This window comes from Felis catus, chromosome A2 (assembly GCF_018350175.1).
Source record: "Felis catus isolate Fca126 chromosome A2, F.catus_Fca126_mat1.0, whole genome shotgun sequence".
Lineage (NCBI taxonomy): Eukaryota > Metazoa > Chordata > Mammalia > Carnivora > Felidae > Felis > Felis catus.
In genome coordinates, this window is record NC_058369.1 from 101,235,447 (window position 1) to 101,248,966 (window position 13,520).

The 13,520-nt window shown below is 37.7% G+C and overlaps 1 protein-coding gene and 1 long non-coding RNA gene across 2 annotated transcripts in view; one reads left to right on the forward strand and one right to left on the reverse strand.

Annotated features, from left to right (window-relative positions):
• Positions 1–13,520, forward strand: part of LOC123383885 — a 146,164-nt gene that overhangs the window by 130,643 nt on the left and 2,001 nt on the right. The window lies entirely within an intron of this gene.
• Positions 1–13,520, reverse strand: part of COL28A1 (collagen type XXVIII alpha 1 chain) — a 176,515-nt gene that overhangs the window by 103,237 nt on the left and 59,758 nt on the right. Inside the window, exons 14-18 of the mRNA XM_006929203.5 lie at positions 13,291–13,359; positions 9,586–9,654; positions 6,502–6,570; positions 2,365–2,433; positions 904–972 (exon numbers count right to left, since the gene is read on the reverse strand). Coding sequence (XP_006929265.3) covers positions 904–972; positions 2,365–2,433; positions 6,502–6,570; positions 9,586–9,654; positions 13,291–13,359 — 345 coding nt within the window. The remainder of the gene's footprint in view (positions 1–903; positions 973–2,364; positions 2,434–6,501; positions 6,571–9,585; positions 9,655–13,290; positions 13,360–13,520) is intronic.

A 13,520-nucleotide genomic window follows, 5' to 3' on the forward strand; every position in this document is an offset into this window, starting at 1 on the left:
AAAAAGAAACCAGGTCCCTGCCACAGGTGAGAAGCACTATTTAATAGTCTAGCGTAAAGCAAGCCAGATACGTGATTGTAAATTTTCTAGTAGCCACATTTACAAAATTAAAAGAAACAGGTGAAAATCATTCTACTAATGTATTTTACTTACTTTAATGGATCTGAAATTTCATCACTTGAATATGTAATCAACATGCAAATGTAATGACATAGTTCACATTCTTTGTGCCAAGCTTGGTAACCTAGTGTGTATTTCACACTTATCCCACATCCCACTACACACTCAACATGTTTCCAGCATTCAGTAACCATGTGTGGCCAGTGGCTGCAATGTTGACCAGGGTCTCTCGTGAGCGGATTAGTCAGATGAGAAGCAATTCAGAAAGCATGCAAGTTGAGGTAAGTGGTAAAAGCAAAGGAAACTGCAGGCTGAGACATGAAATAACTGGGTAGTAGGAGTGGGGTAGGCATACTTTAGGCTTAAGGAATGACTTTCTGAAGAAGTAGCTTTTGAGCTTGCACCTGAAACACAAGCCAGCGGCAAGCAAGATGAGGAATGTACCCTTTGCTGCAATCCTACCGTGCTAGGTGCCCTGTTTTACAATAGGACAGGCAAAAATGTTCTTAAAGAATCAATCTGTGCCAAAAGAGGGCCTCTGATGCTAATAAATATATGAATAAAAAAACGGCGGTTGTTAAAATAAACTAAGATTTTTGGTTCTTTTTAAATGATAAGAGTTACACTGAGCATCACTTTTCCGAACAAATATTCTCCTCTGGTGAAATAACAGATGACACATGCATGATCTGTATTGCATTTGGATATGAATGAAACTTCACATAATATGACATAATATGACATAAATTATCTAAGTGCTTCTGATTGGGATGGTCAGCTCACCTTTGGGCCTTGTACTCCAATTCCCACTGGCCCTCTAGGACCGGTAGCTCCTGTTTGGCCTACTTCTCCCTAGAGAGGAAAGAGTATTTGAAGAGTATATGACTACAACAGTAAAATAAAAATAATATATTCCTGCCTTAAGAGCTAAGTGCTCTCTTACAACAACACAATAAGATAAAACAGAGCTTTATGTCCTCAATTCATATATGTGTTTGAATATATATATATAGTAAATATATATTGATTATATTATTAATATCAATGCTCACAATATGTTGTAATGTAAAATATGAAAATATGTGAATATATTATGTTTTTAAGTATATGTTTCTATGTAATTCAAATATATATATGCATATATATATATATATATATGCCTAAAACCCCTTTAGGTAGATGGAGTTTTACCAAATTTGTATAATGGGCTGGCTTAAAATACAGGCTAGGTAGCATACTTAAAAGGTGGAGGGCACCTGGAATATAGGCAGTTACATTCCACATCAACTAAAATTGACACATGAGAAGCCCAAGTGACTGCTAATCAAGGGCAATATCGTGAACAGACAGAATGACCTGAGCTTCCAATGGTGAGCCCAGATCAAAAGTCTCAAGGACAGTAACTTTATGCCGTCAAGTGCTTCTCACACGGGAATCTCTAAGGAGTGTACTGGAAGGTAACTACTCTCAGAGGAGTATTTATTTAATGATCATTAGTGACCATTTGAAGCAACATTAAGTATAGCTAGTTAAATAATAAGTGCCATGCTTCTCCCTAAGGATAAATAATAGCTGTTAATTTAGGACATAATAAGATTCCCATGTTCACAGAAAAGTTTTATGTATTTCTGACTCCATATCTTTAATTAAATGTTTCAGGAGTTTGACCTATTGTGGGAGTGTTGGTCAGAATGAATTAGCAAGCCCACAGGTGGCCTCTACTGACAATCCTCCTTGAATTGCTAGAATAGGATCTCTTGAGAAAACGTAATAAAACAGTAAATTAAGATTGCATAAATAAATGTGTCTAAGAGCATAAAGAATACACATTACCTTATCTAAACCATCAGGAATATCCATAATGTTTTGCATTAAGTAGAAATCTGATGTTTAAGTTCATTTCATGTACTGCTTTCCCAATGCACTGGCTCCTGACCAGGAAACAGCAATAGACTATGGATGTACTAAATTCTGCTTTCATTTAGAAAGTTACCTTGGGGAAAGAAAGAAAGAAAGAAAGAAAGAAAGAAAGAAAGAAAGAAAGAAAGAAAGAAAGAAAGAAAGAAAGAAAGAAAGAAAGAAAGAAAGAAAGAAAGAAAGAAAGAAAGAAAGAAAGAAAGAAAGAAAGAAAGAAAGAAAAAAGAGAAAGAAAGAGAGAGAGAGAGAGAGAGAAAGAAAGAAAGGGAGAAAGGGAGAAAGGAAGGAAGGAAAGAAAAGAAAGAAAAAGAAAAGAAAGAAAGTTACCTTAGAACCAGGTAAGCCTTGTCCTGGGGGCCCTTGTGGACCAGGTGGACCCATAGGACCTTGGATTCCCTTTAAAATAAAATGTTTAAAAATAGTATTAGTGAAATTCAGAAATTTGGATAAAACTAGTTTCATATCCTCTAACATGAAATTTTAGTTCACATCACATAATACATTACTCATCCTCAATATTTGTTGAAAGGCATGGCAGAGGCTGCTAGTTGAACCATAATATGCATTCTCCCCTTTATCCATAGTAAAAGAATTTTAGCTGACCTGCATGGCTGCCTAGAATAATGACCATATTTCCCAGTCCCTTGTGGAGACAGGCTATGGCATATGGACTGGATTCTGGCCAATGGGATATGAATGGAAGTGATGTGTGCAATTTCTGATTCATGACAAAGGAGGAAGTATGCCTTCCCCTTCCATGTTCCCCTGCCCCAGTGGCTGAAGTGAAGACATACTGGTTATTGTGGATCCTGTGGGTGAGGAAAGTACCCTTGGAAGGGCAGACTCATAAGAATGAAGAAGACCAAACCCCTGAAGACCCTGATGAGCAGAGCCACCACACCAGCTTGGGGTTGCAAATAAGAGAAACAAAATTCCGTCTTGTGAGCTTATTTCACATCTCAGTCTCATGCAGGCAAACCTATATTCTAGTTGCATCAATGAAAATATATCAGGATATTAAGTTGAAGGTTTGGCCATAGGCTCTAAAAAGCAATAGCCTATAGACATCAAATTGAAGAATGTTCCAACACTAGACTCTCACTCACATTGTGGATATAAAAAGGGGAAAGAGACAGGATTTAATAAGTTCTTCTTTGGAGAAAGTAGTCTTACAAAGCATTTTCTTTGCAGAAAATGAGAGGGATTTGGGTTGCTTCCCTCTTTAGCCATTTCTAGAGAGGGAGCTTCAGTGAAACCACTTATTGACCTTGATTTTTGCTTTGGGGACACAAGGGACCTTTGTCTGCCTCATACCTGGGAGAGCTAAAATGGACTATGATGGTCAAGAGGGGCATGGGTGGGGTCGGTTGGGGGGGAGCAATCAGCCCATCCATCCAGGGTCTGTCAGCACAAAGGCCACACTAGTTTTTTTCTGTGGACCAGATGTACTCTAGATGAGAGACAGGGTTGGCCTGGAATTGTTTTGAATCCTGGCCAAGAGGACCTGGAGGAGCTGTGGAACTCCAACAGAGAGAGTCAGTATTAAATGAACCCCCAGAAAAGCAGAGGTTGACGGGGAGAAATGACTGGAGCAAGAGAGTTCTTCATCCATGTCCCGAAAGTGGCAGTCACAGGGGCAAGGCAGGAGCCCCACAAGGACACTTAGTATCAAACATCTGTCAAGACCAGAGGATCCGAAGCCATGTGACAACAGACCAGCCAGGAAAGAACCTCTGTGGCCTCCCCCCTCTACCCTCATCCTTGACTCAGCCTGGGAGGGATGAGAAGCACGATCCCTCCCACGGACCACAGGCTCTCCCTACAGCTCATACCAGATGAATGAAGATTAAAAGGAAAATTAACATATTGACTAGATAATTTGCATTACATAATTAAAACTGTGATTTACAACTTAGAGGTGACACAATAAGTTTTATTACCTAAAAGTGATAAGAAAAGACTGAGGCTTGTTGGTAATTTCTTCCAGAAAAAGAAAAAACTTTCCCCACTGGAAAATATTTAAGGGATGATGAGGAAAAAACTAAAATTTTATTTCACTTACACCTCACAAGCCATGCTTGTATAAATAATGGTTATAGATATATGATTGGTTTATTACAAATGGCATCCCCTTTTCTCCAGCTGGATGATACAACTGCTGTTTATTTTTTAATTATAAACACAATTCCCCTTTTCTCTGGTTAATGAAGATGAAGCAGCGTAAACAATTTAAGAAAGCTAAGGTTATTATAATAAGGAATTAAAATGTTATTATTAGAAGGAATCGTTTACAATAGTCTACAAGTAGCATGGTATGTGACAAGGAACCAAAAAATTCAAAGGGTTATGTGCACTTATGTGTATGTGGTTATTTGTATTTCACTCCAATTTGTAACAGAGTTGAAGTTGTCAAGCCTCCAAACATTTAATGAAAATCTGCCGGCCACTTGAGTCATATTATAAACGTGTTCCTGAAAACAAGAATTCCCTCCAAAACATGAGTGGGAAAATTCATTTCTATAAGAGAATTAGGGAGATCTAGCAACAATCATTCCATGGGTAAACATGTTCAATTAAGGATAAGAAGAAAAATGAATAACTGTATAAATGGAGGTTAAATGTAAGTAGGATTTAAATCATTTGTCTTAAAAGAGCAAATACACTCTTTTCTTATTTAAAGCAGTTTATAAATAACACATTCTATTCAATCTCCTACCGATAGGGGTCAGCTCCTAATAGACAGGTCTACCTTAAAAGTTATCTTCTCTTGGAAAAGGAGAGAAAGGGGTGAGAAAACAAAAGAAGTCAGAGATGTTTTTTAACCTGAAGCACAACAACATCCACCAAGATCCAGTAGTAAAGGCAATAGGAAGTTGCAGGTGGGAGATCCAGGGTTTACAGGGCATCTGGAAAGATTTGGCTTTTTTTTGGACCTAATTTTCAGGCCTATAGTGGTAACTCAGCACCAGGACCACAAGACTCAGGAAGCAACACGACTGCCCAGTCACATCCAGGACCAGAATGTAAGCCTGTATGAAATTGGCAAATAAACTACAAAGTGTGAGGCTGCTTGATGCTGTAGTCAAACCATAATCCTTATGTAATCAAAATATCCAGCTCTTAATTATTATCTAAATACTTATATACAGACTTATCTTGGCTTTTCCTGCATCTTAACCTTCCTAATGTATTACACTAGGATTTCTACAAAGAGAAAGGAAATGGAAAGAGGAGTTATATCCAGATTTGCTGTTGCTTGGATTGACAATAACAACAACAAAAATACTAATTAATTACTAGATGTTTAGAAATAAACCCAGAGTTAATGTCAACAATGAGATTTGGAATTATCCTTTTTTAATCCTCTTTTCCCATTGTCCTAGATAAGGGAAGCACTGTTCATTCTCTAGGCAATGGAATAATTCAAACCTTAATCATAAATCTTAATCAACAGATTGGCTACTTTCTATGCAGGGGGACATTCAGCATAAATTTGGATTTGTTCGTCACGTTGATTAAATGAGATTCTGTAGGTAGATAGCACTATTATATTATCTTTGTATTACTCAGATCTAACAAAATTGCCCATCTTTTCCAAAAGTTATGGTCAGAAGATTTGGGAAGCAGTTCCAGCCGTGAATGTAGAGACATCCTCAGAGTGCTTTCCTTTCTTCTGACCGAGGGAGGCCAAATGTTATTTATAAACCCTCTCTGTGATTTGCTTCTATTCAGGAACAGTACCCCTTAAATTAAGTGGTTACCTCTGATTCTGGTGCTGGTTTTAAGTTTAATGTTTTTTTTAAGATTGGTACATGGCTGGGGAGTAGGAAAGACTACTCTATTGGCATTGGGAGAAAGTGGGATCTAATCATTCACAAAGCCTCAAGGGGAAAATACACAAACCCACAGGTAAATAAACCACTGCTCCTAAGGAAAACTAAAAATATAAACTCAATCTGAAACTCTTATCCTGTTAATTAGACATGAAGGTTAAAAGTCACAGCTCCGGGGCACCTGGGTGGCGCAGTCGGTTAAGCGTCCGACTTCAGCCAGGTCACGATCTCTCGGTCCGTGAGTTCGAGCCCCGTGTCGGGCTCTGGGCTGATGGCTCAGAGCCTGGAGCCTGTTTCCGATTCTGTGTCTCCCTCTCTCTCTGCCCCTCCCCCGTTCATGCTCTGTCTCTCTCTGTCCCAAAAATAAATAAACGTTGAAAAAAAAATTAAAAAAAAAAAAAGTCACAGCTCCAAGAAGCACACATTTTATTTTTTAAGTCTTTGGAAGTTCTAGAAAATAAAATCTCATAGAACCATCTTTTCCTTCCCTACACTTACTTTTGGATGTACATCCCCTTATGCTTTGACTATCAAATATACTCAGAGGTGTTTGCAGGACTGGCTTTCAACGAACAGTAGGATTTGGCCAGAATGTTCCGTACTGAAAGGAAAGGGAGAAAGCTTGGATTACCTGTTCCCCTTGACTCCCAATTCCGGGGATGCCCATTGGCCCTTGGGGTCCCGCAGGTCCCAAATCCCCCTGTGTTGAAAATAAGAGAGAAATATAACAATAAACCTCATTCTTTCATACTTTGCTAATCTTGAATTATGCTGAATTGAAATCCATCTATAGCATAAAATGGTTCAACATAAAAAGTTAGAAAACTCTTTCTTTTAAACAGTTTATGGTTCAAGTTTGCCAAAGTAGTGAATGCTAGTTCCACTGTTTAGTCTAAATTGGTGACTATTTGTACCTGTTTGTATTTATCAGTCATTTTTCTCACAGGAACACAAAATTCCTAAATGGTTGTTATAATGACACAACTGCTTCCTGTTAGGATTATAACAAATATTTAAATGTATAATATTCATTGGGTACAAAAAAATCAGGATTTGAGAGAGAATTTGAAGAGAAATGTTTTAAAATTATCTAAATACCTTTCCCCTCCACATCTTATAAAAATATGCTTTAAAAATTAAGAAGTTATTTAAGGTAAATGCAACAGAACTGAAGAACCTCACCTTTCCTTTCTCTGAAATAAATTTGGGAAGCAAAGTGGGAGTTATCAGCAAGAAGAACACTATCATTAATTCTTTGTGTGTTTCAGCAGGTACCCGTGAGTGCCTATTATGTGCTAGGAATTATTCCAAACGCTGGGGAAGCAACAGTGACCTAAGCAGCCAAAAATCTCTGTTCTCATGGAGCTTACATTTTAGTGGGAAAAACAGAAGACAGTAAACAGGATAGATAAAATAAATAATATGTTAAAGAATGACAAGTGCTAAGCAGAAAGCTAAATCAGGGAAGGGGGGGACAGCTACAATTTTGCATAAAGTGGCCAGAGATGACCTCACCAGAGAGAGAAAATGAATCCAGTAGAAACATAGAAAAAAAGCATTCCAGGCAGAGTAAACATCCACTGCAAGGATGATGATGCCAGAACAGCCCAGAACAGCAAAGACACAATGTGTTGCATATTTTATCTTATTTTTTATTTTTATTTTTTTAAAGCAGGCTCCATGCCCAATGTAGGGCTTCAAGTCACAACCCCTGAGATCAAGAGTCGCATGCTCTATCAACTGAGCCAGCAGGCCCCCCAGATATTCAAATGTCAGTTGTATTTAGGCTATATCAAGGTCCATAAACTTTTCCTTACATGGTTGGATAGTAAATATTTTATTCTCAAGGACCGTAATAAGGTCTCTATCATAATTAATGAATGCTGCTTTGGTAGTGCAAAAGCAGCCCCAGCCAATACCTAAATGAACAGGTGTGCCTGTGTTCTAAAACACTTTATTTATAAGAACAAGCAGCCAGCCCTAGTTTGCCAATACCTGGGCTAAATAAGTATGTTTTTTATAAACAAATTTGTATCATCAATAGTAAATTAAACTAAACTCATAGAACCATAGTTCTGTTGTACTCAGTTCTCACTGCTCCAAAGGAAGAAAGAGCATCTTTACATATTTTTAGGAGCTAGAGTTACAACCAGGGCTGCATGATTCAAGCCAAGAACTGTGTTACAACTAAAATTGGTATAAGTCACTTTTTACCAGTATCTCTGCTGTTTAAATACAGGTATGTGGAAGAGACAGTTACCAGTAAATAAAAGAAATAAGTAATTCAAAACTGAAACACAAGACCCAAGATAATCATGGATCTAAGTCATTACTGTAATATATAAAATCTGATGGCATGCTTAGAAATTAACATACATGACTCCAAATTGATATGAATTCTGTTTTTTGCGCATTTCTTATATCCTCTCCCCCCTCTACAGCTTTCTGTGCCCTCTGGTCTGTTGGGCCTTATCAGCCCCCAGCAGCTTCTATCAGCAGCCTCAATACCACTTCTAATCTGGGGACAATCTGTAGCTATTTTAAAGAAGACAAGTGACTAGTGAGAAAGAGACAAGCAATGGCAGGTAGGCCATGGTGTTGTGTTGAACATAAACGGTTTTACAGGCTACCAGTATCAGATATGAACATTCTATGTAATGAACCAAGACAAAAGCAAGAGGGGTCTATAGCCATGTCTGAACACAGACAAAAACAAAAAAACAACATCCAAACAACCCATTCCTAGACAAATGATCAAACATCCCCCTATTTGAGCTAAAATGAATGGCTATTTCTTTACCAATTATAGCTAAACCTGACTCCATTTTTCCCACCTCCTAGATAAGACTCATTAAAACATCCAATCTTAAAATTACCTCACCTTAAAATTACCTGCAGCGTCCAATCCAAACCCAACCTGTACTTTCTTAGACACTCCCCAAGTCACCTAACACAAGCCCAAGTCCTATAAAGAAAACTTTCATCTTCTTACTGAGTAGTGATGGGTTCCCCATGGTATGTGGTCTCCCTCACTGCAATGAGTCTATAAAACCTAACTTTGTTCAACTATAGGTGAATCCCTGTTGGTCCTTGTAGGAGGGCACCAACGCTAGGTTTCTTAAATGAGTTCTCTTATTTTAGTCCCATTTTTTAAAGTTTATTTAACTTGAGAGAGAAAGCAAACATGAGCGGGGGGAGGGGCAGAAAGAGAGGGAAAGAATCCCAAGCCAGACACAGGGCTCAATCTCACAAACCATGAGATCATGACCTGAGGTGAAATCAAGAGTCGGATGCTTAACTGACCAAGTCACACAGGTGCCCCAGTAATATTTTTTTGAGTGAGCATCTAAGGATGGACATGCACTTTCTGTAATAGGTCAAGTAAATATGTTTTTAAAAACTATTTTCTTTACTAAGAAGGGGTCTGTTTTGCTCATGTTTGTCTACAAAGCTGGTTGGCTGAAGATAGTTTTACTGGAAGTCAAAACCCAAATAAATGAGCCATTACTGTAAATATAAATGATGGGATTTTCCAAATCATAATTCATCTCACATAACAATAAACCCTGCATATACTTGATTTATAATAACCTGGATCCCTGTGTGATATGGTTGTCAGGTTGAATACAGTTCATAAATGTACATGCATAAAGAACAATGAATAAAAATAATTACACTGTTGCATCTTTCCTATCGTATACTCCATATGCAGTACCTTGTCCCCTTTGATTGACAGGCCTTGTAATCCCTGTGGGCCAATTGGTCCTTCAGAGCCTTTTTCACCCTAAAAATATATATGGGAGGAATATCAGTATACTAATAAAAATCAGGATTTAAAAACAGTTGAAGCATCCAAAGCATCCAAATTCACTATTCACTGCAAATGGGTCATTCTAGCGGACCCCAAGATTTGTAACTTGCAAAATACACATAATTAGGTTTAATACTATTAAATAGGAAGGAATCTATCCAAACAGAACATGTACGCAGCATCACTAACCTTGGAAAAGAACTCCATTCCCAATATAATCAAAAATATCTAGAAATGGGGGGGCCTAATTAATCATATAGTACAACAAACTGAATCAATCCTCCACTCCCTCAACACTGATGCAGCTATAGGTCCATCACACGATGAACATTTGTCTCTCATATTAGAATATTAACTAACACTTGCTTGTACTGAATTACTTGTCATATGTTTTATATCATAATTTATAAACATCCATTGAAAATTTAGTTTGTGTGTGTGCGTGTATTTTTTTAATATAATTTATTGTCGAATCGGTTTCCTACAACACCCAGTGCTCATCCCAACAGGTGCCCTCCTCAATGCCCATCACCCACTTTCCCCTCCCCCTGACCCCCCCATCAACCCTCAGTTTGTTCTCTGTATTTAAGAGTCTGTTACGGTTTGCCTCCCTCCCTCTCTGTTTGTAACTATTTTTCCCTTTCCCCTCCCCCATGGTCTTCTGTAAAGTCTCTCAAGATCCACATAAGAGTGAAAACATATGGTATCTGTCTTTCTCTGACTGACTTATTTTACGTAGCAAAATACCATCAAGTTCCATCCGCGTTGCTGCAAATGGCAAGATTTCATTCTTTCTCATTGCCAAGTAGTATTCCATTGTATATATAAACCACATCTTCTTTATCCATTCATCAGTTGATGGGCATTTAGGCTCTTTCCATAATTTTGCTATTAGTTTTTAGGAGAATTCATAGAAAATCTTCTTGGGTAGACTTCTATAGTCATGTGACCTACGTGAATAGCTCTGGTCGTGATGACATACCAATGAAATCATGACATTCTGTGCTTTTGTATGAAAAATAAACCATATAATCAATTAGAAATAGCTTTTGTTTCATGAATTTGTTTAAGCCAAGGGTAAAATCAAAGAACACTTGCAAGAAACCTAGGAAACAATAAACCTTCAAGTCCCTCTAGATTCATAATTTATTCACTTAAGCTCTATATCAGTGCAAAGTAACCCCATGTAGCACATATAGACAACTCCCCTTGGTCCTGCTGGTTGGGGAATGAGGTATTCTGACTAATGGTTTCTTCCTATCATTACCACAGAGTATAATTATATACAATCAACCCTAAAATAACACTGAATATAATGTATTCTTTCTGGGATGAGATAGAGGGTAACACAGTGCTGTGGGTTATTGTGAGTGTATTATTATAACATACAGTTGAACCTGTCACTAAGACACACCCTGCAATATGCTTCTTGTATTTCAATTGTTCATTATTTATTTATTTATTCATTCATTCATTTAAAATGTTTTTATTTATTTATTTTGAGAGAGAGACAGAGACAGAGAGCATGTATACAGGGAAGGGGCAGAGAGAGAAAGAGAGAGAGAATCCCAAGCAGGCTCCACACTGTCAGCACAAAGTCTGATGTGGGGCTCAAAACCACGAACCATGAGATCATGACCTGAGCCAAAATCAAAAGTTGAACACTTAATCAACCAAGCCACTCAGGTGCCCCTCTTATTTATTTATTTATTTATTTATTTATTTATTTATTTATTTATTTATTTATCTATCTTAAAAACCGCCACAGATTGTAAAGAGAAATAACCCTGGATATTTGAATTTCCCAGGTTGTTTGGACTACACATAAACAGAAATTTTCTATATGCCAAAAAAAAAAATCAAGAAAGTATGTATTATAAAACTTCCTGAAATGTAGTGCTAAGTTGCTAACATCTGCCTTCTGAGAGTGATACTCTGATTAAGTCAGGGCATTAGTAATGTCCCTTTTATCCTACATATTATTTCCACTTATTGTGACAAATTAAAGTCTGTAAGTTAATGAGGGCCTCTTTTAAAATTCAAGCCAGCAGTCACAACTTAGTGTAAATTAGGTTTTAACTAATTGATTTCCCTCTAGTGGAGATTCAGGTTTCTCATAGACAATAGAATATGGATCATGGTGGAAAAGGCTAAGAATGAGATGCAATTCTAGAGCATGAGGTTATACTGAGAGGGTGAGATCTTAGCAATCTGACTGACTAAAGTGGAAATTCTTAGACACTTAAGAAAACAGCATGTGCAGGGCACAGGGTGGCTCAGTTGGTTAAGCATCCAACTCTTGATTTCGGCTCAGATCATGATCTCATGGTTAGTGGATTCAAGCCCACATTGGGCTTCATGCTGGCAATGCAGGGCCTGCTTGGGATTCTTTCTCTCTTTCTCTTTAAAAAATAAATAAACACAAGAAGAGAAAGAAAGAAAGAAAGAAAGAAAGAAAGAAAGAAAGAAAGAAAGAAAGAAAGAAAGAAAGAAAGAAAAGGAAGGAAGGAAAGAAAGAGAAAAGAAAGGAAAGGAAAGGAAAGGAAAGGAAAGGAAAGGAAAGGAAAGGAAAGGAAAGGAAAGAAAAGAAAAAAGAAAAGAAAAGAGCATGTGCTTCCCTGGGCGGTGCATGTGTGTATGCATGTGTGTTTGGGGAAAGACTTTAGAAAGAAGGAAAAAGAACCCCCAAATGTTCTCTTAGTTACTGAAATTTTGTTGATGCTGCCCAAAGTGTCTTGGAAAATCATTTCCTGTGTGGCCTTTGGTAGATTGTGGGTAAGTAGCCTCGACCAGAGGTCAGCAAATTAGAGCCCCCTGGCCAAATCCAGCTCACTGCTTACATTTTTTGGCAAATACAGCTTTACTGGAATACAGTCACGCTCACTCATTTATACGGAGCTGATGACTGTTTTCATGCTACAACAGCATAAGTTAAGTAGTTGCAACAGACACCATACTGCTCACAAAGCCTCAAATATTTATTATCTTTCCCTTTATGGAAAAAGTGTGTCAACCCCAGAGGGTTCCTCAAGGAACCAAGGTTCCCAGGGGAACTTGAGCACCAAGAATTATATATGGGAAGCAATAGAAGCATTTAAATTTTCAATTGCCAGGTAAAAGGTATGTTTTTCATAGTTTTTGCTCCTTATTATAACAAGGTAATTCCAGTGCCCTCCTCCCTGCCATATTTCCTTTCTTATTATGCTAATGACAATGTGATTACAAATTGGTTTATTAGTTTCTTATCTATGTTTCACAAAACAAAGCTGTGAATAAAGTTCTATGGTAGCTACGCTTGATAACTTCTGGGCATAACGATGCTATTTATCACTGCGGCTTTAATGACTATAGATTACTTTAAGAGAGTTTTCTCATTTCACATGCAATAATTATATGAAGTAGAAGTCTGTCAATTAGTTGTTTATAATTGCAAATTTCACCAGAGTTTCATGTTAAGGAAAAACTTACATCTTCCTTCATTTAATAGGGTGAAGGTGGTCAGGAAAATACTTGACTTCTGGTAATTGGCTAGGACCCATTTTTTTAAAGTTATAAATCATGACCTTGCAAGGCAAAGCATTTTTTTCATAGTACAGGAGGTGTTGTTACCTTTGGCCCTGGAAATCCTTCTCCTGGTAAGCCCCTCTCTCCTGGTGCTCCCTCAGGACCGCGGGGACCCTGTTTGGATAAGAGGGAATGAGGAACAGGAAAAGAGAAAGAAAGAGAGAATGGGAAGTGGGGAGAGAGATAGGAGGAAGAAGGAAGAGAGACAATGGTTATGTTTTAGTTCACATGGGCATGCAATGATATAGTCCTATTTATGTTATTAGTGAGAATCC